Source organism: Solea senegalensis, linkage group LG20 (assembly GCF_019176455.1).
Source record: "Solea senegalensis isolate Sse05_10M linkage group LG20, IFAPA_SoseM_1, whole genome shotgun sequence".
NCBI classification, from domain to species: domain Eukaryota; kingdom Metazoa; phylum Chordata; class Actinopteri; order Pleuronectiformes; family Soleidae; genus Solea; species Solea senegalensis.
In genome coordinates, this window is record NC_058039.1 from 9,178,584 (window position 1) to 9,204,183 (window position 25,600).

General features: G+C 39.7%; 1 protein-coding gene across 1 annotated transcript in view; it reads right to left on the reverse strand.

Moving 5' to 3' along the window:
- The window catches only part of peli1b (pellino E3 ubiquitin protein ligase 1b), a 39,608-nt gene extending 14,461 nt beyond the window's left edge, over nt 1–25,147 (reverse strand). The window contains exons 1-2 of the mRNA XM_044052640.1: nt 24,714–25,147; nt 1,574–1,835 (exon numbers count right to left, since the gene is read on the reverse strand). Coding sequence (XP_043908575.1) covers nt 1,574–1,656 — 83 coding nt within the window. The 5' untranslated portion in view covers nt 1,657–1,835; nt 24,714–25,147. The remainder of the gene's footprint in view (nt 1–1,573; nt 1,836–24,713) is intronic.
- Nucleotides 25,148–25,600: the final 453 nt, after the last annotated feature.

Sequence of the window (25,600 nt, forward strand, 5' to 3'; positions counted from 1 at the left end):
ACTTGTGTCAAAACAAATCTCTGGTGAGGGAACACGAAGGTGTTTGAGATCAGTGTCCAGTGCTGCCTCAAGTAATGTGGTTAATCCCATCTTCCAGAAATACTCAACCCTGGCTGAACAGCTGTATCTGTGTGCACACTTAGTTGATCCTGTGAAACTAGACCAAAATATCCCACTTGTTTATGTTGCATTCTTGACTTTCCGCTTGGCTTTCTGGATCCCTGCCTTTGTTCATATCTTGTTATCAACTCTTCTGCTGAACCATTCAGACTTAGTTTGCTGAGCGTATTAAAAGATGTCCGCAGTGCTTCATTTTCTGTTCTTTACCACCATTTACATTCAACTGATCTTCTTCTGTTACAACTATGTTGCCATTTTTGGCATATAGTAAACAAAAGGATGACATAAAGTTTGTTTGGACTGTGTCCATGGGAATGTCAGTCAGTCATCATCTACCGCTGTATCCTCCACCAGAGGGTTGCGGGGGGTGCTGTGCCAATCTCAGCTACATCGGGCCATAGGCGGGGTACACCCTGGACAGTTTGCCAGTCCATCGCAGGGTCACACACATAGAGACAAACAACCATTCACTCTCCATTCACTCACACCTATGGTCAATTTAGGGTGTCCAATTTACCTTATCCCCACATTGCATGTTTTTGGACTGTGGGAGGAAGCCGGAGAACCCACGCACACACGGGGAGAACATGCAAACTCCATGCAGAAAGGCCCTTGTTTCAGGTCTTCTCGCTGCAAGGCAAGAGTGCTAACCACTAACTTTTAATATCGTGGTGCCTGATGTAAATAGTCAGAGTTTTCTTGGGCACAATGTTTATGTTTACATCCAGTTTTTCTTTAAAAGTGTAATGTGAATTGTTTATATTCCAGGTCTGGAAAATATGACATTGCCTTGCAACTCAAAGATCTGTAAAACCTTCTCTTTTTACATATTAAAACTTCATGTCAGTAAAGTTTGCGATAAACCTGAAGATCAGCTCAAACCAACTAATACCCCATTCCCACTGGTCAAAAAACATTTTTAATCCGTGTTCAAACTGTTATTTTCACTACACTTTTCAATGCATTTTATGGGCATTCAATCCCAGGTCTCATGACTCTAAAATGCACACAGGTTTTTATCAAATTCTGTGGGAATATAAAACAGGGGTGATTACATCTTTTTCTGTCAGTAAAAGGTGCAAAATGATAGCCACTGTAACAATGTCAATGAGGGTTTTGGTGTTGTTGTTTTTTTTTTTTTATGTTTGTTTGTTTCTGGCACAAACAACAATTCCTGCACAGGTGACTGTATAAAACACAAATAAGGATTGTCGACAGTTTGACGTGGTAATATTGACAGCAAATACAGCATGTTTGCATGTTGTCAAGCGTTATTCAGACCCTTCTGTCAATCATAATCTGCAGCTCTGCCAAAATGTTTGGTGCTACTCACTACAGTTATATGGATTCAAATCACTGAATCAAAAGAGCATTTATGTACGAAAAAAAAAAATCACAAATGATTTTTCTGAACATAATGCCCGTGCAGAGCCTGTAATTTGATGGCGCTTACCCAAGCACAATGAGCTCTCCATACTTCACTGGCACTTTGGTGGAGGTGGTGGTGGAGATGTTTTCCTGCTCTGGGGAGTACATTGGGCACAGCTGAATGAGGTTCAGAGGAGAAGGAGGAGAGGCAAGATGGGTGAGATCCAACAGGGCAACAGGAAGGGGAAAGGAGAGAAAGGAAGGGGAAAGGTCAGCTGAGCCTCAGCTCCACCCTCTCATGCTTCATGTGTCGCTCTCTCGCTCTCCCTCTCGCAGTTTGTTGTGCCCTGCAAAGTGACAAAAAAGGATAAACACAAGGGTTAGCGTGAACAGCGGGAAAACGTAATTCAAATGCAACAGATTTAAATCCAATGAGATTTCAAATCATGTTGCTCTTTCTGCAAATGGATAGAGTTTCTTGAGATGCCAGAAGGAAGCAGGAATTTAACTTGCATCAACTTTAACAACAACTAGAAGAAGATAAAAGACAAAGTGTTCAGTGTTTGTTATCTAACAAGGCTGCAAACATGGATATGTTAAATCAAATTATACGTCCTGGTAGGGTGACATTATACAGCAGATCATTGCTTTTCAAAATAAGGGCTATACTGTGTTTAAATACTGAAACTGTTAACCACCTAGCTATTCTACTTTAATTGTTAACTGTGCTTGTCTTTTGGTGGGAAGCCAGAAAAGCTCCTCACTGACAACTGTCAACAAGCAGGATGCACATGAATAGGAGGATACAAAAACCACAGAACAAAGAGAAAAAGCATGAAGATAATCATAAAGAAAACATGATAAACGGGGGGAAAAAAACATCAAAAACATCAAATAACAAAAACATTCGTACCCAAGATATTTAGAGCAGCTTCAAAGACGGAAACTGCTCTGTCAGATACAAATGGAAACACACCCACAAATGTCAACATGCAAAATATTTGCTACAAAAGCACAAATAAAAGGCCTTAATCAGAGCATTGGGGTCATGACTCAGGTCAAGAGAACATGCAACATGTTTTTCTTGGAGTGAGGTGAGTATCTGTAAATACCACACAATGAAAATGCTGACTTGAGGAGATGACTTAAACACACATAAGCGCGCACGCGCACACACACACACACACACAAAAACGCACATAAAGCTTTCTAAATACACAGGAAATCACAGGGAGGAGCAGAGAAAGAAAGTATGTGTGAGAAAAGAAGTCATGAGAAAGGAGATAATGGACTTCCTGTTACAATGAGCCAAAGCTCTCATGCACTCTCGACATCATGGGTTTAAGTTCAGCCTCTGTAGAATGATCTCTGCTCTCTGTCCCATTCACTAGACAAAAAAAAGTCTAAATATAAGATCACTTTTCAATCAGGCCTCTAACCTTATATGAAGCAGAATGTTTCTCCAGCAATTCCCAGACTGCCTCTGTGATGAAGGAATGCAGAACCGCACACGAATAAAGCATAAGAGGTGAAGTGTTTTGATGATGAGTGGGGATGGTGGTGGTGGTGGGGAGGGGGGACTGGTTCATCAGCAGTAAACAGCAGACTGACAGTCCCATCAGGCTGAGGGTGAGAAGTTCATGCAGGGGACTTCTACTGTTTTCAGAAGCATGAGATCAGCATGTCTCACAGTGAGTACAAACTTAAGATAAAGGTTTGTATAGGAAAATCAGGAATGATGATAACATGGCCTGTAGAACTTTGGATGAATGTAGTTTGTGTAAATACAGCATTATTTGACAGAAATAAAACCTCCCTCTTAAGCTCAAAAAGTAACATTGTATGCCTGTTTATTTTAATACAAACAGAGGACAAAATGTGGTCACGTGGTTGGTGTAGCACTCTTGCCTTTGCAGCAAGAAAACCTGGGTTTGTGACCCAGTCAGAACAGAAGGCCTTTCTGCATGGAGTTTGCATGTTCTCCCCATGTGTGTGTGGGTTTTCTCTTGGTTCTCCGGCTTCCTCCCACAGTCCAAAAGATGCAACATGGGGATTAGGTCAATTGGACAGTGCGTGTGAGAGTGGGTGGTTGTTTGTCTCTATATGTGGCCCTGTGATGGACTGGCAAACTGTCCAGGTTATATTCCGCCTATCGCCCTATGTCAGCTGAGATAGGCACAGCTCCCTCATGCGACCCTCACGTGGAGAATAAAGTGGTAGAAGATGGATGGATGGAAATAAAAAACACACACACTCTATACAGTTCTGTGATCCGACTTCACAGTTTGAAAGAGCAGTGCTCTCCATACGCTAATACAGATGAGACTAATGCTAATGACAGCCTGGCCTTTGAGTCAGTTCCTTCACCTCCGGCCCACATGCTCAGTGGAGTCCGCTAAGAAAGGAGGGCTCTTCACTGCAGTGGGTGCATGCACAAACACTTCCCACTCAGAAACAGGAAGTTACAGGGTGCTTACACTGCCACCAGCCTCTGTCATCAGCTGACTGTGGGTGACGGTGGCATTTCCGACTTCAGGCAGAAATAAAGTCTTCACAAACATCAGATACCAGAGGGAAGAGAATGCACGTGGGACAGCTAAAAGGCCAACCTACTGTATATATTGAGGTGTTTTTTTGGGCTTGTGTGTTGGAGCTATGAAAACTAGAGCTGAGAAAAATGTATTACATACAGCAGGTGGCAAACAGTGCACCATATTGCCAACAATTACATATGCCTGAAAAGAAAAGAAATCAAAATAATCAAAAAAATGTGCCAATTTTTACACACCCAATGCACCCAATAAACAAGCAAACAAATGAGAATAAACTGAAACACCCCAAAAGACTGTGCCCTCTGCCATGAGCCATGTACATATATGGCTGCTAAGACTGTGGAAGCCAGCAAGGTGGGTATGAGTATGTGTATGAGATTACCAGTGTTTTTTTACAAAAAAAAAAAAAAGTTAATGGGACATAAAATAGTGGGTACTTCACTACGTGTCATGGATGTTGAAGAAAGAGAAGTCAGGAACAGGGACAAATGGATTCTAAGTGCTGTGAGAAACCGTAACAAATGCATTAGCATTACCCCACTCTCGCAGGCAACATTATTCAAACACATTCACATTGGGTCCACTTTGTGGTGTGAGTGAGATGGTGAGAAGGTGTTTCACCTTCTCACACTGCACACTAAATTAAACATATACATTAACTCTTCATGGCATGGAAACTTTAATTTGAGACTTTGCTCCCCTGATGTTTTGCCAATCTCACATTCTACTATATTCTATGGATGCTCTAGGTTGTTACTACTGCTTCGTGAAATGCATTATTAGTATGATGTGTATTGTCATGAAGCAACACCACATAACAAACTGGAGAATGATTGGGACTCAAACCGTACTTCACACCATTACACCATCACTACCAGCCTGGAGTGTTGAAAGATTTGTGCAACCGACGCCAAATTCTCACCAATCCATCTGCGTTCCTCAGGAGAAACGCCGATTCATCACACTGCAATGCTTTTCTAAGCTCCGACTTTTCAAATTCAGTGAGCCTGAGATAAATGCATTCTCAGAGTTATGTTCTTGGCTTTTCTTCGCTTGGCTTGCTTTCAAGTGTTTGAGTGGCTTATCTGCGAGCCGAGAGCCTACCTGCTCTCACATCCTTACAATCATACACCCTTCATCACAGCCTCACACCTGAAGACGTAACATTTGTAAGACACATCCTCGTATCCGAGTGTTACTGCTGTGTTAACGATAAATCTATATTCAGTGTCTCAGACCATAACAAACACTGTGGAACTATTAACAATCTCATCGAGCACAGCAAGAGGGAGAAAAGATGGTGAAGACGAAACAGCAGGGGCATAACAAAAAAAAAAATCACATTTAAGTAATTCATCCACCTGTTATTGATATATCTGACAAACATCCGCAGGTGGTGGGAAATAGAAATCTTTACAGCTATTTTCTGACAGCAGACAGGGAAGTTTAGTTGGAGGAAGGAGTTTTATTGTAGTCAGTGATGATAAAAGCAAAATGGAAGACAGCGGGAGGAAGAGGGAAGTGAAGATTGGGTGTGTTCAAAGTGCAAAACTGAATATAAGGTTGAGCTCTGCTCCTTCTGACAAAAGGGGTTAATCCCACGCAGTAGTATCAGTGCATACTTAAACACTGTGCTCTAAACTGTGTGCATGTTCAGATGTACACAATAAGCAGTGTCAAGGGAGCTGTTGGACGACGTGCCAGGAATTGATTTTAACCTATGGATCCAGACACTACAGACCAAATGAAAAATGGGTCCAAATGCAGTGGGTCCTGTTATGGAGCATGTGTACATGATTGCTGAATTAGAGTTCTGTTTCAACTCTACTGTTATCAAGAGATCGAAGACAAAAAACAGCAGGCCGTGCCTCCGTCATCCTTTTAACAAAAACACTGTGCACATATTGCTCTCCCTGAAATAATAAATAAATAAAATCAACTCATCCAGGCCATTATCCCTGCAGAAGTTCATAGTGTCCTTCTATTACACAACATCATGCATGTGAAATGCAAAACAGACAAAAGCACAGTGAAGAGTTAAGTGAGGTGGAAATGAAAAACCATGATGTTTCAACAGAGGAGGCTGAAATTTCCATCTACCATGTATTAATGAAGTCTGTTTTAATATTTAAAGCTTCACCAATGGACACTTTACATCAAAGAACCCTGTTTGACTTTGATTTCTGTACTCAAATCATTCAGGGTGATGTAGAGAAATATGTCATGCCGGGATTGCTTAAATGTCGCTTTCAATTTGGAAAAACAAACGTACATTATTGATCGCTTTAATGTGTGCGTGAGAGAGACAAAACTGGATAAAGTAATATCTTTGGGCAGAGTGTGTGTGTGTGTGTGTGTGTGTGTGTGTGTGTGCAAAGATCCCTACTTCTGCAACCCTGCATGACACAGTGCTTGGTGTGGCTGCCTGCCAGCTGCTGCTTAGCTACAGAGACACACAGTCCTACAACAATAGATCCAGGGCTCAGAGAGACTGACTTTGCTGGCCGGGGTCACAGACTGTAACAACCTGCTGCTGACAGCGAGAACAGCAAACTCACACTTACAAAAGCCCTCGTAAAACTTAAGTGCAAAAAGGTATGCGCGACACCTACCATTCCCACTGGCTGCCAACAGAGCACAACATGACAAAAACAAAAGTACAGTACATGGCGCAGACAACGCGCATACGCCTTCATGTCAAGACAGATGGAGTGTATCAGCGTGGGGATTTCAATGCATTACCATGTGAGCTGCAGTGTTTCACATCAAAGCGTTTTAATATACAAAGATTGACGCAAAGCAATGAGCGAGGGAACTGAGTCCACATCAATACGCCGTGGCAAAAGTTCACAGCAATATTTTCATGTTGCATGGAGAAGTGTGTACGAGTGACACCAATTCATATTTACAAGGCACTGCTCTGTGGAAACAAACAACTTCACCTAAGGCAGTGTTTCTCGACTTGGAGGTCAAGAACATAAAATGGGTCAGAAGATCTTCTAACAGTGTGATGGACAAAGATGAACTGACAGAAGGAGTTACTGAACAGTGTTAAATACTCTGCTATGGCTACTATACACACAGCCAAGGTATATTCCTGATATATAACCAGCCTGAGGCCTTAAGCTGCTGGTTCAACACTATATGTGACAACACTTACTATACCCGACACCTACTTAAAGAGACAACCGATATTTGACAGTGATTTATGAAATCTTTTTTTGTATCTGCAACGCTTTCAACTAGATTTTTCTCACCACAGTATCCCAGCACTGAGACAGCCAGAAGGACAAACAAAGAAACCGTTCTATGGCCCAGAGCTGATCATAACACACACTAATTTTACCATTAGTATTGTAGTGCACAGCTCTCCAATAAGCAAATGTAATTTGTATATTAATATGAACTTTTGGCACCAGTGACGATCGTAACATTCAATCATCCGTCTTCTCCAATTAGCATAAATATCGTAGCGCTTTTTTATATTCCCATTTTAACTCTGACTACCTGTTGCTTTCACTGGGTAAAATGTCAAATGTCACAAGCAGCAAGTTGTTTATGCTGTCACTGATACACATCATAACAGACCAGCATGAAACACAGGTTTTGTCAGGTTTGTTGGGTCTCTGTGCTCAGCCAGGGGAAAAGAAGCCTCACCCTGTTCCACATCCTTGTTCTAGCTGATTGTGCCCTATATATAGGTCACGTTAGTCCACATAACCTGTATTCATAATTGAGCGTGGACCTGAAGTATGCAGAATGAAACAAGAAGCTCATATGTATGAGAAGCTCATACATATTTAAAGTTGGACCCTGAACAAATGATTACTGTTTTAGCATTAATTCATCCTTTTTAAATTACACATTACCTTGTTACTACAACTACGTTGTGAGAAACACAGCAACACAAAATAGCCCAAATAATAAAGACAAGTGGGAATTAAAAAAAAACACTTTTACAAATTCAGTAAAAGCAGAAACCCCCACAACAGACACTAGGACAGGGATGCACACAAAGAAAAAAGAAAAACAGGACCCCCTGCATGGAGCAACATCTTCATTACTGGAAAGTGGTAATGATATCCTCCTGGTCCAATGGGTCATCAGATCAATAAATAATAACAGATGCCTGGAATAGACTCTCAGAAGCTGACATGCTTCTGGCTAGCACATCTGCTCCAATTTGAAAAGACAACGTACTGGAGAATATAATAAAATGACTTTAATACTGTTGCTGATTTGTGGGTTGCAGTGTCAATTCTAATATATTTTCTCTTGCTGCATGATAGTAATTTTAACAAATTACTTGCTGACAACAAACACGTGCTGCTTGATTTTTCTCAACTTTCTTTGCCTAAAAAGAATCTGGCATAGTCACACAAGAGCAAATTGACAAGCTGTCACCAGGATGTGTTAAGAAGCACACAAGTTGTCTATTTACGTGTCATGCCTTTTGTTATGACACTCTGATACTAATATTCTGCCTGCTGGGCGCCAAGTCGCTGTCAATACAATGTGGGATGAAAGTGGATGACACTCATTCTGTGAGTGCATGTGTGTGTAAAAGATGATAACTCATAGGAAAGGGGGAAAAAAATATGCTTATCTTTTTACTTGTGGCTGTTGTGATCATTGTCAGACTCCTTAATAAAGAAGGTCATGAGATACCCAGATTATTCCAATATTACTGGCTCTCACCACATCTTCAAAACACGCCAAGGCTTTTAGGTGTTTCATATCTTTCATGTTCCCTATTAGTCGTGCATGAGCAAGAGACTTTGAAGTCGCTGAGCAGTCGACCTCACATCTTCTAAATCTTACAGCAACAATTTTCTTAAAACACAAAAAGTAGCTCTGCTCTTTCCTCCCATTTCAGTCTTTTGATTTTTTGGATTCTTCTGACAGTTGGTTCCTCTCAGCGCAGATAGATGGCAGATAAGATGCGACAGGCTTTAACTTGTAAGGTGTTGTGTACATTCGGCAACAGTGCAGTGTGAATGGAATTTCCTCGTGTCTATTGCCCACAGCCTTCTTTGCAGAGAGGTGATCAGTTCTGGAAAGTGGCCCTGTTTGCTAAAACCTTGAGTCTGTAATCAAAGAGAGCAAAGTTTTTCTAATAAACCAGTAATTGAGAAAGACATTGAACTGAAAAATAAATGAATTGAGAGTCAATTTTATATTTAGTCTTTTTGTGTTGCTTTACTCTAGTTTATGGCTGGATTAGTCATTTGAAGACTTGTAGGAAAATTTGGTTTTTGAGATTTTATAAATAAAATGTAATTAATATATGTTTAACAACCATAATAAACATTATTCTTCTTGGCTGAGGTTCATGTTTATTTGAAAACTGGACGAAGTTTTGCTCGTTCAAGTGTAAATATGCTTTCTGTTACAATAATATTGTCGAGCAGGGCTGTAATTAACACCGTTTTCCATGGTCCATTTATGAGCCAATTACTTTCCTGACTGATGTTTTCTTAAGAAAAATGTGACAAACAACCTTGACCTTATGTGATGATGTCTTTAACAACCGACATTTCAAATCCAACACATTTTTAGTTTACCGTCACACACGTCAAGAAAAAACAACAGATCCTTTTATTTATTTTTTTACAACCATAAAATGTTTGGCACTTTTGCTTGAAAAATAACCAAACTTATTAAATTAATGAAATATTAATTAGGTCAAATTTTCTTTCAGAATTTATTACTATAAACAGAAAAAGGTATCAGCAAGGAAGAGAAAAGAAGAACCACATTTGTACAATCTCATTATTTCAAATGAAAACTGACCACAAAAAATAATTTTACGTAGCCAGCGAGCGAGGTGAATACGAAAAATCTACTTTCCATTTCAAATTTAATAGTATATGGTGATGTGAGGGGAGCACAGCTTCTCCCGCTCACATTTATGTATGTCATGTGACACATTCAGACACAATCTGCCAGTTAATTAAGACTGAGCCCACAGGCACAGATTCACCAGCAGACACCAGCAGCTTGGAGCTTTATCGACAGCTTTGTTGCTGTGTGCTGCAAAATCAATTTAAGGATTTCTGCACTCCACTGCAGATTTCCCTCTCACACATAAATCCCACACAAAATGCAGGTCTCATCACTACTTGTTTTCAGGAACCATTGCGCTGCATGTGTAGTTATTCCAAATCGAGTCAAAACTTCACATTTGCAGTAGGTTAAACACTCTCAGGACTGTCATCAGTCTAACATTCATTGCCATGTTCAGTCCCTTAGGCCTTTCTTTACTGTATTTCATTTCATTGTCTTTCTACTGATCTTATAAAATCTTATCTGACCAGCATGAACAAAGTGACCAAGAAATTAAAAGACACATTTCTTGTGAATCAAATTATGCAATTAGATTACACATACTGTACATTTTGTTCTTGGTAAATATTAGCTTGGAGATAGAATGTGTGAGCAGGACGGAAGCTAAAATGAATAGATGTTTCTAGAGGTTAAATGTGAAGTTCAGAGTAAAGATGAGATTGTAGGAATGAGCTCACTCAGCTGATGTACTGTACCTCACACTGCAAAGAATCACGCCGACCTCCTCTCTTCTCACAAGAGCTTTCTTTGTCAAATTCCTACTCTGAGAAGAACTCTAACCCACTTAACCCGTGACCTGGAAAGCAGGGTAGGGCTTCCAGCTCAGTGGAAGAGGAAAAGAAAAGACAAAACCATGTGTTTTAACTCATGGCTTCAAGGAATGAGCCTTCAAGAGGAAGAGGTGATCAGTGCTTTGGCTAAATCCAGATGAAACCACAGTGAAAATGTCTCTATGGGAGGTTTGAATCACATCTTAAAGTATCTAAACCTAAGTATCTACAGCACAGAAGCACATTTCTGTTGTAACAATATACCTGCAAAAGTTTTCTAAATTACATACAATGACAGGATGTATATCAAGCTTCAATTAACACCGAGAACCTTTTTTTTTTACTTCTGATGAAAAAGTTGAACTTGTCTCTTTTCCTCACCACACATAAACACCTGTTACAAGTTATGACAACATACCAAGTAGTTGTTTTTATAGTTTTATAAAAGTTTTTATAATTAGAAATTAGATGACATTATAGTGTGGAATATGGCTGCAATTGATGCTAAATTAAATTAATGCTAAATTAAATTCAACCTGCTATTCAGTTTCTCATTGAATTGTTAATTTAAATTAAAGCTTAACATTATTATGTTCAGTCCAAAGTCCCTATTATGTCATAATCTTATATACACTTGGAGAGTAATGACTAATTACTAAGTAATTTTAACACCATTTTAAGGAAAAGTCTCCTGAATAACTACAGAATAGCTAGAGATTGTATCTAACAGAAAAAGAACCAAAAACAAAACTGATTGATGACAGTAGACCGTATGTTTCTGAGAGGACCTCCATGTGAAGGGAGCCAGTGCCACGTCAGTGCCTTAAATCAGAAATATCAACTTCCTGCCACAAACACCAGCTGCATGTTGGGAGATCCAACTGGCCAAGATGCTTTCAGCCAGTTAGCAACCACCCAGCTCCAAACAAATACCACATGTTCTTCACCTCAGAATGATAAGAATTCTCATTCAGAAAAAAAAAGAAAAGAATCAAATGTGTCAAACTAAGATGAGTCAATGTTATCAATGCTTTCACCTCTGAATACAGCTGTAACAACTCTAAATAAATGACTCAACCGTGGTCCCAGGTTTATTCTCTACATCATCCTGTCAAAATATCTCAAAATAAAAGTCAATGTAGCTAAGGGGAGTGAAAACAAGAAAAAAAATAATAGTAAAGAATAAATAAACCCTCATTAGTCTGGACATCAGTCATCCCTTTATGGGCTTGAAAAAGGGAAAAGCGTGAGATGAAAGCCTCCCCACAGTTTCTTGGAATGTCTTTCATTGTTTTTCCGAATAATGACTAAAACGGAGCATTACGCGGCACATCAGGACGGAGGTTTTATGGTTTCAGGAAAAGAGTAGGATGCAGGGCCTGACCATAAACCTCATTCTTGTAAGTGGTGCGTGTTTAAAATACAATTTCATCTTAACAACATTCAATAACAAGCCAAAGGATGTGCAAACCCCTACAAATTATGGCTAAGAGTTCCGCTTGCATGTGGGAGGTTGTATGTGCATAAGTGTGGACTTCAAAATCCAAAGAGAGTGTTTGCAGTGCAAGTGAAATGCCTTCGTGCATGCATATGTGAGCATTTTGTGTGGGCGCAATCTCATTTTCAGACGCCTTGTGTCTGGTCTCCAGTGTGTAGGATTGCACGGTCGGGTCAGAGCAGAGGGATTGGTTTGCTCACAATGAAGATTAGACGCTCAATGAGTTGGAAACTGATCCGTTGGAAGAAGGGGGAACTGGCAAACCTGACGCCAGATTCTCTCCTCTCCTTTACCTCTCATGCCATCTCCTCCCTGGTCAAACTCGTCCGATCAATGAACACGAACAGATGGCATCAGCATTACAGAACATGTGGAAAGAGGAAGACAGCGGGAAAACTCAACTCGTCATAGTCATCTGGGACATGGGATGAAAACAATGTTTTTGCAATATGTACTCATGTAATGAAGCATGCATGCATGCATTTTAAGAGAGGATAAAAGGGTATGCTTTGCTTCACCCTCGTTCTAAGTTTTAAGAATTAGTGTTGAGCTGTTTGTTGACCTATATTTTCACAATGAGGAAGGAGCAAAAAACATAACCGACAAACTAATATCTTTCATCCGCAAAACAAAAGAAATGTCAAAGACGGTCAACAAATGAAGCCATTACTGTTTTTACTTTATATTCTCTGATACACAAAGCTATGTACTTACGCATCAGTGGTGATTTGTGCACTAAATTATTCTAAATGACGAGAAAGAAAATGTGCTGTGAATGTAACTGTAACTTTACTTTCAATCAAATAATGTTTCTTTCAAGTTAATGAATTATGAAGTTAATCTTTGTTTGACAAACAACTGACTATTTAAACTTAAGTATTAGTTTATCCTCTCAAGCCAAATCCTATTTATTTATTTCTATTTATCCTTTATTTAGCCAGGAAGGTCCCATTGAGATACAATATCTCTTCTTCCAGGGAGTTCTGGTCAAGATAGCAGCATAGATAGTACACATAGTTACAAAAATGAGGTGCATAGAAGGACAGAGCAGTTTAACCAAATTCTGATTTGATTCATCTATTCTTCATTCATCAAAATATCACATTATACCTGTGGCTTGTATTGTTTTTTGTTTTCTGGCCTGGAAATAAAGTGATTTGAGAAAAAAAAAGAAAAGATGCTGCATTAAATAACATGCTATTGACACAATGTGTTGCAAAATAATATACAGAGTAAGTGTTTTAAAAGTGGTACATTTTGTTGGCGTTAGTGTAAATCAAGCTGGTTTTACTAGAGACGATGCAAGTTTTGTGGTGAGTGAGCTAATAGGCCGAAACCTCAGACAAAGTAAAATTGTGCTTTGTGTGCGAACACGAAGCATTTTCCTACTCCACGAGAACAAAAGCCTGCTGTGACATCTGAGAGTGATGGAGACTTTGCATGAGGTAATCGTTGAGAGATTTCAGGAGACATGAAAATCAAACAAGAAAAGGAACTGAACACATTTGCATGCTGTTTTACGTTGAAACTACAACAATATATCATTGAGCGCCAAAGCAACAACAAGCCTAGATGTCTTTGTGTTGGGATTCGAAAGACTGTGTACAACCTGTGGATTTTCTGAGGAGAAGCAGTGAAAAATCCATCCTTGTTTGGGACAAACTTCTCCTTGGCTATAAGGTGACGGGCTATGAGTAGCATCATTATCACTACTATCTGACATCAGATTACCTTGTCAAAGCGAAGCAGCTCCAGCTATAGCATTTATACATTTAGTGTATGTCCATTTGAAGGATGTAATAAAAATTTAAATGGCTCTCAATAGGAGCGTTTCCATACTCTTGTTGTTAAGTCAGCCTTAAGTTTGAATACAAACATAATACAGTGTCCATATAACTGACCACACATAACCTGAGAAAACCACATAATTTAATAAGATAACATTAATGATAAATAGAGCTGCAACTAATTATTATTTTCATAATGAATTAATCTGTCGATTATTTTCTCGATTAATCGTTTGGTCCATAAAATATCAGAAAACCTTAAAAAATGTTGATCGGAGTTCGTCAAACCTGGAAATGATGATGTTCTCAAATTTTCTTGTTATCTTGTTTTGTCCACAAACCAAAATGATTAACTTTTAATGATTTCTTTGTTATCCAGAACAAAGAAATGAAGCAAATATTCACATTTAAGAAGCTTAAACAATCGGAAATCTTGTTTTAATCATGATTGTCGATTTATTTAGTAATCGATTATTAATCGATTCATCGATCAATAGGTTCAGCTCTAATGATAAGTCTACATTAATGCACTTCAGCTGCACTCATACATGTATGACACTATTTATCACCTGTCACCACAGCAGTGAATAACTTTTTAGCACAAAAATATTTTCCAGAAGATCATAAAGGTCAACACAGGAATCTGCCTATTCAAGAAGCTCCAACACTCTTCCCTTGTGTCCTAAAACTAGCTCATGCTCTTTCCATCTATCTTCTGCTGGTGACTCTTCTCGATTCCAGTGGGAAACGATCAAAACTCATTTCCATTCATGCACCAGATCTCACGATAACTCCAACCTTCCGTCTCGAAATGAAACCACAATGAGTGCTGGCACAAATAAAGTGTTTCCATCCAGAGGAGACTAACACCAACAGAGAAGCTCTCGACGGGGAAAATCACTGCTGATGCAACACAACAGAAAATTAATGTGGTGTGAATTACATCGCTGAAAGCTGCTAGTGCGCACAGGCACATAAGACCGCATTATCAACACAAACCAGAGTGTGAACTGCTAAGGTGTTACCAAGTAGATTAGACAATTAAAGCAATATAGATAAAAATCAAATAAAAGAAGAATATTTTGGGCGTGAGTGTTTTTAACACCAAATGTCTTCGCTGTGACTCTCACTGCTTATTCTGAATCTAAACACGCGCTGGGCACCTCAGGAACATATCTGACATGCCTGCAGCCAGCCTGCTCAACAATGAATTACACAGAGTCAGCATGTCGATGCACACAGGAAGTCCCAATTCCCTGCCCACTCACAGACACATGTATGCTCGTCATGTTCAGTGGTCCCTGGAGGTAACCTCCATTGTGTCTGCATGTGTGTGTGTGTCTGTGAGTGTGTGTGGTCCAACATTTAAAACAAGATGGATGGAAACGTACTGAATGCTGGAATCACAAGACCCAAGACTGATTGTCTGGGAGGAAGGATAAGGAAAATTCAACAGAAGGAGCCACATCCAGGTTCGGAAATGCTGGACACAAAGGGTGGTAGTTCAGTTTACCCTTAAGATTCAACATGCTAATATATGCCTAGTGTCAGACCCCTCCCCTAAAACACCTGAAAAGCTGCTCAATGCACACTAGACAGATAGCTAGATAGCTAGATAGACAGACAGACAGACAGACAGGCAGGCAGGCAGGCAGGCAGGCAGGCAGGCAGACAGACAGACAGACGGATGAATTCCCCTATTAACGTCAACGATTTAGTCTGAATCATGAAAGTAAAAAAGAGGTCTGTAATTCATTTGGAATGAGCAAGTCTATCAAACACTATAAATGTAGACACAAATGAACACCATGCTTTTTCAAGACGGTTCACACATGCTCTGAATCAGGATGAATTAAAAATAAATAAGGCCACGCCTCCATGTGCTGCGATGAACACAGTGAAGTAGTCAACTTTAGACATCTTTTGTAGCTGGGACTATGACGGGGAAAAAAAGAGGTTGTTGGTAACCAGGCTTATTAGAAAATCAAAGTGTTCAGAGTCCAATGAGTTCAGTGCCAAGCACTTGATCAGAGGAAGCATTGCCACAACAATACTCACACTCATCAGCAATAAACAGCGAGGCCTGAAATATGTGGAACGGGTCAGGAAAAGGACTTGAATATTAGAAAGAGGGTGAGGAATGTAAACCTGAGCTGTGTTGTTGAACGCAGATGTGAACATAGTAAAGGTGGCACCAAACTTGACTAGACCTTGTGCTTAAAACGCTGAACCATGATGACACATCCTAAAACGTCCCACACTGTAATAGTTGTCTAGTGCTGACCACAGAAAACATAAACAAAACCATGCCAACCAGGGCACAAGAAAATACACACATACAACTTCAGACGCACATTAAGGGAACACAAGGTCAGATGTTTCCCAGCACCATTTGCACCACCACCAGTACCCTTGACTTCCACAACAACAAGACTGGTGTTAGGTCCTTTGGCGCCAGATTCCCACTGAGAATTAAATTAAGTAATCAAAATAAACTACTGGAGGCTCCAAGAGATTGGCATGCCCACAGAATCCACCACTGGAGAAAACAGGGTCCTCACTTTGAAAAGCAGTATTTTATTAAGTTATTAATCATGTCTAAAGATAAAGAAAAACATGGCAATAGAACTATTCACATTTCTTAAATAATTTTTCGGAACTGTCAATATTTGTTTTGATTAATAAATTGGGGACCCATTACCCTTCATGATTTGGATGTTTCGCTACTCCAACACACCTCATTCAAATGATGAGCTCATCTGCAAGCACTCCAAAAGTCTGATAATGACCCATTCATTTGAATCTGGTGTGTAGGAGCAAGGAAACATCTAAAACATGCAGGGCACGCAGCAACTTACTGCTGTATATGAACAAAGAAGAACAACATCCTTTCTGGTGTGTGAAGGCCACCATAGTTCCTTGATGCCTGGGAAGAAGGGAGGGGAGAGTAGAAGAGACCTTAGTTTGACTGTTAGATAATACTAATTCCTGAACACTGGGCCGTTAATTGAGGACAAAAGAACTAGGTGAAGATGTTGTACTTATCTCAAGACAGTCAACCTACATATAACGCCAAAAACATACTGTATATGAATGAATATGTGTACACAGCAAACAACTAAAATAGTTGATCAAGTTTTTTGGGTTTTTTTTAATCCAGAAAGACTAAATGTTACTGAAACTGTGTTTCTATGTTTTGGTAACAGTTTGTTTCCCAGTTGCAGGGCAGGTCCACTGTCTTTGTCAGAGCAGCCTACTGATTTTCCTGTGAGCTGGGAGGAGGCTAAGTGAATGACAGAAAGGTATGGGGAAGAATTAGGAGGGGCAGCGTTTGAATTACAGCCTCATTAATGATTCAGTGGTTAGAACACAAACTGGAGTATGCACACAACCGACAAACAGCTCCGCTGGTAGACGTGCAACACAACACAAACACAAGGAAGCTCTTTTTACACATAACAAATGCACACAATCACAAATGCGGACAAACAAGCGCACAAGGGTCGAGTGGCAGATACACAATGAAATAACGACACTGTGTCAATGCATGTCCATGTAAGGATACAGTACTGTACGCAGACAGGATAAGAAGACACAGAAAATGAACAGAAAAAGCAGTCAAACACAAACACAATCACTCTGGGGCCAAGCACCATCTCCTCATTGTACAAAGCAGTGTACACAGTTGTATGAGTTAAGCATAGAGTGACAGCCATTCAGCATTCAGCATTGTACGGCAGCACTTACACAACCTGTGTTAATTACTGTTATTAATTTGAAAGCAATGTGTTTGTGTGAACATAACAAAACCATCTCATGATTGCACTGTATCAAGCTAATCACATGTCATTATTCATTCAAGCATAAAATGAAGGCAAAGCATGGCTGCAAAAAACACCATGCTTAAGCATGTACTGTTCACTTTCAGTAGCTTTAGCCTTTTATTGGCAGAAATGCTTTTGTTTCTTCACTGCAAACAATCCCTGCTCTGTATTTCTGTCACTTCTGCCCTTTGTCAGTTTATGTGTGTTTGACAAATGGATGGTGTCACATGTTGTTGTGTAAAACAAAAAAAGGCCAGTCGATTTTTAGAAAACATCTAACATACAGAGTCAAAACAAATGCCATAGACCATTTTTAGTGTCTCAGAACCCAATCCAAATCTTTGGACTATAAATTCAGACTATAAGGAAAATGAAAACAAAGACATCTGATGTCAAAAGTAGAGGTAGAGAGATCTGATATTTTACATTTATTATTTATTATTTATTAACCAGCCAATTATCACAAATTAAGCTGATAATGATAACCTGCTTCATGTATTTAACTTGCACATTATTTGTGAAGTATTTAACAAAAAACAGTATACAACAATATACAGTATACAAAAAACACTGGAGAGAGTGGAGCACTTGACTATGAGTGTTAGTGTAATAACTGGTTACTCAAGTTGAGCTTGTGTTTTGGAGGACAAAAATAAAATTGGCCATCAGCTAAGCTGATTTCAAAAAATTGCCGTGGGCATTGTCCATAGAAAAACCCATATTGGTCGACCTTTAGTCCTAAAAGTGCACTGAAGAAAATCTGTTCCCACTTAACCTAAAATAAAAGTCATGAGTGCAGTGCCTATAGTAGAACAACAGTGGGGGGAAAAGTTTTCTGCAGTTACTTGCTCGAGGCTGATTCATGTTTCAGTTCACCATCCATTTCTGTTTGGGTCCTTGCAGTGCAGAGGGAACAGAACAGTCTATATAGGTCTAACTGTGCTGCACCTGGTCATAGTTTGTAATCATTAGCCTCTTGTCCACTCAAATGAAACAAAGTAGTGTTTAGTGCTTAGGGCTGCAGCCTTCAGGCTTCAGTGGGGTTACTTTGGATTTTAGAAGTATTTACACTTCAGACTTCTGGCTCTTTTTCCAACATTTCCAACACAGGTAAAACAGCCCTTACATTTCTGCCAAAAATTAGAACCAAAGAACCAAGAACCAAACTCAGCAAACTTCTGATATTGCAGAGGATGTCCACACTAGCTCATTTGGGACAGGAAGATTGGAAAGTGAAGCAGGAAATGGCAGTCATGCAGGAGGGAAATGATAATTACACATTAGTGCCACCATATAACTTCTGTGCAAGTGACTGTGTGAGAGTGTGTCTGTAAGGTGTCAAATTGTATTACTAATTTCAGCCCCTGTGGCCTACTGTATATGAACGATCTAAACAGCAAGGAAACCACAGAAATTGTATCTTGAGAATCACACAAATCGTTCTTTCACATGTTGTGCGCAACCTCAACGAGGCTTTCACTTTCTGGAAGTGAGGGATTGTGACGATAAAAATTAAGAGAAATTTCACTACTCGCACAGTAACAAAGAGGTAGTGTGGTTTGAGTTTGACGTGTCAAACTTGACAGTGGACAGAGCTAAAATAGAAAAACTAAAACTTGTGAAAAGGGGTGCCAAATAACAATTTCTGTTACTCATCTTTTGTGTACTCCTGGGGTGTTTCAGTATTCTGGGAACGACTCTATTACATAACACAAATTCAATCATATCCATTTAGCATCATCACTGCACGTACAATGTAAAGGTTGTAGACATAAAGTAGGCCAGCCACTATCATGCAATACTATCAGGGAGGCAACTGATCCGTCCCTATTTGTTTTGCAGCAGTACAACAATACCTACAATAATATACAGTACAGCCAGAGGCATAAAGAACTATTTAAAGCAATAAGAACGACGAGTCCTGCAGCAGATGGTCTGGTCCCTAAAGAGCCCTGATCTCAGCATCGTGGAGTGAGTCTGGGATTAAATTAGGACACAGACGTGTGAGACAGGCTTAATTCACACTACAGTTCTCCAAGGTGCTTGAATCCACCTAACTACTATGTACTGAGCAGAGCTAGCGTTGTTTTACAGGCCATCTCCAACATGGTGAATTAAAACCTAAAATTAAAAATGTATTATTATTTTTAAAGCATCCCTACTTCATACTGTGCCATCAGTGCTGCAGTCTTTTATTACTGTGATACTAACTTTTTCCACCAAATTATGTTTCAGCACAGTGTGTGTCAGGACATCCCTGACATGAACATGACACAACAACACATTTTTTCCAGAACTCCACCAACACTTACAAATAAGGAAGCTATTCATGAATTCAACTGCCTTACCGTTACTGTAATAAAATCACCGCCAAACACAACTGTGGACTCCAAACAGCTTCTTTTTTTTTTTTTTTTCAAAAGGAGCAGAACAGACTCACTATGTTTCATCTTACCCCGTCCCTCACTTTTCTGACTCAGGTACAGGCAGCAGGAGCGAAACATTAGTATTACTTTCAGAGACACAGAGGCAAAGGGAAGACTGAGACAAATACACAGTGGGTAACCATGAAAGGAAAATAAAAAAGGGAGGCCAGCAAAGTGAGAGAAATTACAAATAAGAGTTTTTTAGAACTTTCCAAAACAAAACCTTCGACTAAATAATGAACAGTCTGTGCAGAGGAGTGAGATTAAGGCAGGAGGTGGGCACACACAGAAAGAGAAAGGACTTCATGTCATTATACAGTCTGTACTGAGCTTGAGCGCAGGTGTACTTTCCCTTCATGTACTTTGTATTGTTCTCATGCACGGTGCGATCCTCCTGTGTGTGTGTGTGTGTGTGTGTTATTGTGATAACTGAGTAGAGACAAGATTTAAATAATTTATGTGGTTTACAATAAACTGATCCAAAACCTAAGTTTAAATAATTTATGTGGATGTGTTGTGACCTTCAGGGAACTTTTATTATTGCGAGGAAAATAAAGGTTGATTATTCTTCTCGCTGATACAGTTACAGGGAATCTGTACCTTTTACTGTCACTCTGCACACATAGCATGAGATACTGTATGTATACAATAATTCTGGTTATTATTGTACACACATCTCATGCTGAGTTGATTTAAGACACTACACTTCACCATCAGTTTAAGATTATGATATGGGAGGGTTTTCAAGCTCTGGCATCTAATTTGTTTTTCGTGCCAAGTTATTAACTTACAAGCCAAAATGTTGACTATAAATAGACCACGTTCATAAAAGCCTTAAGAACCTTTTTACAGCAGTGTGGAAGTTGACATACAGTATATATGAAAAGATTATAGCTAAGGTGATAATTTAATGAATCAAGACTGGCAGAAAATCAACCAAAAACTATTTTTGAAAATCAAATGATGATTTATAGTCATTTCATAAGCAGAAATGTCAAATATTTGCATTTTCTTCTTTCTCAGGGGGGTGTATTTGATACTTTGGTTCATACATGTCTGTGAAGCTGTCATACTGGTCTGTGTTTCTGACATTTTGTGGACTAAACAATTTACTGATAATATATATACATAATATATCTTAAAAAACATCTATTCACAGCTTGAAAATCCCAAGAGATGTGGACTTTATGCTGAGCACTGGGATTAGTCAAGAGATTGAGCATTTGCACAAACACGTTTGTGCATGTTTCTCCTGAGCTATGATCAAAAATTGTTCAGCGATCATTTCTCACAAACAAAGCAACAAACGCAGCAAGAAAACTTTTCTGTTAGAAAACCCTCTTTATACAAACTTGTAATATTCAGTTTTCATTTCAATAGGAACCCAAAATACAAACTTCTGTTCCATACGGCCCCAACTTGCTTGCATTATGAATTGTTATTTAGAGGATGTGCATGAGGAATGAAATGATTCTGACAGGAGGGTGAGTCTAAGAGAGCACAACAGATTTGTACCGAACGGCCTCAAGCAACACTACGGAAAATTGCTGGTGGTTTAATCCCCACACACACATTTCTTCCCTACCTCACAGAAACAAGGCCATAAAAACGTGCCCACTGTCTGACCCACTTTCCATGACAGACGTAATCTCCCTCCCCAAACTTCAGCCGGTTTAGCAGCCCAGCACAGAATAGGACGGACCAGGAGCAGGGTGCCCATATTCCTCACATACAGCAGGGGGAGGGCTGCTGCTCCACTCTGCTGACGATTACTCCCGCAGATCTCCACTGAGCTCAGCAGCCCTCCCTGACCCAACTGCGCACCACAGACACATGCACGCAGAAAGATAAATACAAACGCCCTCCAACACACAACCATATTGCACACATCATTAGGGTTTGAAAGTGTGCAAACAAACCCCATGTTTTTGATTTGTTGGCCCGAATCTCAAACACACACACTCAACGCTAAGATGTTCATCACCATCTGCTAGCATGTTTGTTGCAGCTCTCATCCACTGAGTAAACATACCATAAATGTTTAAGTAAGCTTTGCACACGGTTACCTCAGTCTAAATAGCAAATTACTCACATCATTCACATCAAATCAAAATTTGAGTTTGCGCTCAACAACGTCTTTCATCTTTTTCAGAACATGACGTTCTGGATGCATGTCAATGTGTAATACAAAGCTTAAAGCTTAATTTGGACACATTATTTGTACTGTTGTTGAGATCTTGAAGAGCTCACCAAATATAATCTTTTACATAATAATAAATACAATAATAATGCATAATGCTTCTGTTAGAATTTTAAATCAGGTTCATGGTCCAACCCTGAAGAAAACAGTTGAGACCTCACCCTTAAGAATCAAAACTCCTGTTTTGAAGCACCTGATACCATCTGTCAATCACACTGGTGTCCAGTCATACGTGTTGCTTCAACACCTATTTTCCTCTACATATTGGAAAATAATTTCCAGAATTGACATCACTGACATGCTATTAAAGAAGACTTGTGACTGGGACAATAACTCCTCAGGAAAATGTTGAATATTCCTGTAAGACTGTAAGACTACATCCACCTTTTAGAAAACGATTTATGCTGACCCTTAAAGGATCATGTACATTATTATTTGAAACAAAAACATTTAAAATAATTGATTAAAAGTGTGTGATAAGGTCTTGTAGTCCTGGACAGCACCATCCTGCCCAGGCTGAGACTGGGAGGCCTCTCTGTGTCCCCACAGACTGTGTTACTTAGGAAACAGGGAGCACTGAGCCTCCATTAAGACATCAGAGCTCTCTCTGTGCTCTCGTCTGACACCATGGGCTCCAGTTTCCTCCCAGTAATTGAGACTCTAGACTGAACGGGAGAACACACACTCAGGCCTGCAGGCAACACACCCAATGTAAATGTGAAAACATACTGTGTATGCTACACTTTCACTCTCCGCTCCATCTCCATGCACTTCACATTACATGTTATCACCATTTATAGCACTGTGAGAATGCCGGCTTTAAATAGCCTGTGCAAAAATATAATGAAGACTCTTCATCCTTGTACTTTTTTAGCAGACACTGGTGTTGCTATAAAACCCCTCCATAGACATCTGCACCAGACTCAGTGCTGAGATGGTCACTCATAAATCTGGTACTTGCACCCAATGGTAAATAATCACTGAAAACTGATGGAGCAGCAACATCACTTTACTTACATGTCTTCTACTTTATGTTTGCTAAACTATGCGTCATGCTGTAACTTTCTGAACCTATTAATATGTACACACCAATTAAAAAATACTTCCTCTTGCTCAGCCCAGTACGCAACAAACTAATTTGACATCACTTTCATAATTAAAATCAGAATGAGAACATTGGTAGATGATTAAAAAGCTAGTGGAATTAAGAAACACTGTGGCAACAAACAGAACGTTACAAAAAAGCATGTCATGATTAATCATCGCACTGACAAGCAGACAATGGGAATAAGGCCCTGGGCATTGTGGGGTAGCAGATGGAGTTAATTCACATCTGTCTTTATGACATTTTTAAACACAGGGAAGGGAAGTCAGCAAGATCGCTATCAGCTGCAGAACTTTTCACATTGTTATTTACAACCAGTATGGCATCAAACAGATTGACAGTAAGAGAGAGACGTAAGGAAAGAGAGAGACACAGATTGACATAATGAGAATGGACAAATACTAAAAGAAAGGAGAAGAGGGGAGTGAACGGTCATTAACTGGCAATCAAGCATCAGTAAGGATTGTACATTTGCTTAATTCCTTATCAGGCAATGTTCCATTTACTCACTCAATCCCACCCCCACTGTGACAGTTCAGCATGTAGACTGGAAGTGATGTAAACTAATACCTACACACACACAGGTTTGCTTTGCACTGCTATTTTTGTTAGGACATTGCAGTGACTTCCATTCATTTGGACAGCCTGACCAAAGCCTTATATCGACTTGACCAGTTAACCAGCAAACCAGTCAATACCAAACCATAACCACACTACAATTAATAGTAACCACAGCTTTATAAATCAGGTTCTGCCTCAAGAGAACCAGGCTGTTGGTCCCAATTTGGACTACTGGTCCTAATAAGGTCAAAAATGTCCTGAAGAGGAAACGAGTACATGCACACACACACACAAACACACAGGGAGAGACAGAGAGAGTCACTGCTTGCCAGGAGATTTATCTTTACAGAGCCTCTGACAAAATAACGACCGAGTCAAAACAGGTGCATGTGTGTGCATGTGTGCATGCATGTGCGTGTGTGTGTGTACGCAGCTACATCGCACAGTAAAAGCCTTATGATGACTTACCTGCAGACTGCTTTTCATAAACGAAAGAGCTAAAATACTGTTAATAAATAATCAATTATGGGGACAAAGCAGCAGGAATAACACAGAGCACTGAATGGACTGGCTAGCCCCGCATTAGCCCATTAACTGACAATACCTGCTATTGCACTGTTATTATATGTAATTGTAAAGAAGTGTGTGTACTCACTGCGGTGTAAATGATTTAGTCCTGTTGATGTCTCTGCTTGGTGTGGCTCACTGTGTCGTCGCCGCCGCCGCTGCTGCTGCTGCTGCCTTTACCAACTTGCTGAGGTGAGCAAGCTAGCTAACGCTCCAGTCCACCGGCTCTCTCACACACACACACATACACACAGAGACACACACCATAAGACAATTTCGCCTCAGCTTCTCTCCCTCAATGATGGTTTGTCACCAAAACCTGAAAATGTATCGTAAAAAAATATACGCCATAAAGGTTTTTTATGTCGTCCTCCTCTTCCTGGAGTTAGGGGACACCAGAGAGTGAGCTGAGCTGGTCGTGGTGCCGTTGTGTTCAGTGACAGGCTCTCAGTGCGCTGTCCTTTGTTTTGAGCATCTCAGCGTAAACACTGAACTGACCCGTCCTGCCCGTTCTCTAGAGCTGTGGGAGGACTCCAGGAACACATACACACGCTCACGTCTCCGCAAAGCATTGTGGGGCTTGTAGTTTTACGTGCAATTTTAACAACCAGATTTATCCCTGCTATTACTACTGCATAATTGCTGTAACTGCTATAAAGGTAATACAAATTATTTGTTTTAGTAAATATGTATGAGTAGTGTTTCATATATAAATAAAATTATTATTACTAATATGTATTTTTGTTTACCAATGTTGCATGTATTTGAATGTTTATGCTTGTATTTGGATTATTTAGATACAGCTGGGCAATATGGAAGTTGAAGAAACCAGTTAATTGTGGTTTTAAAATTCTTAATGGACAGAAATCTACAAAAAAAATTTAAGAGAGAAACATTTCACAAACGAGGCAACACATTTGACAGCATTTATTTGTTGCTTCTCGTTTGTGCAGTGCAAAAACATCATCAACCTTT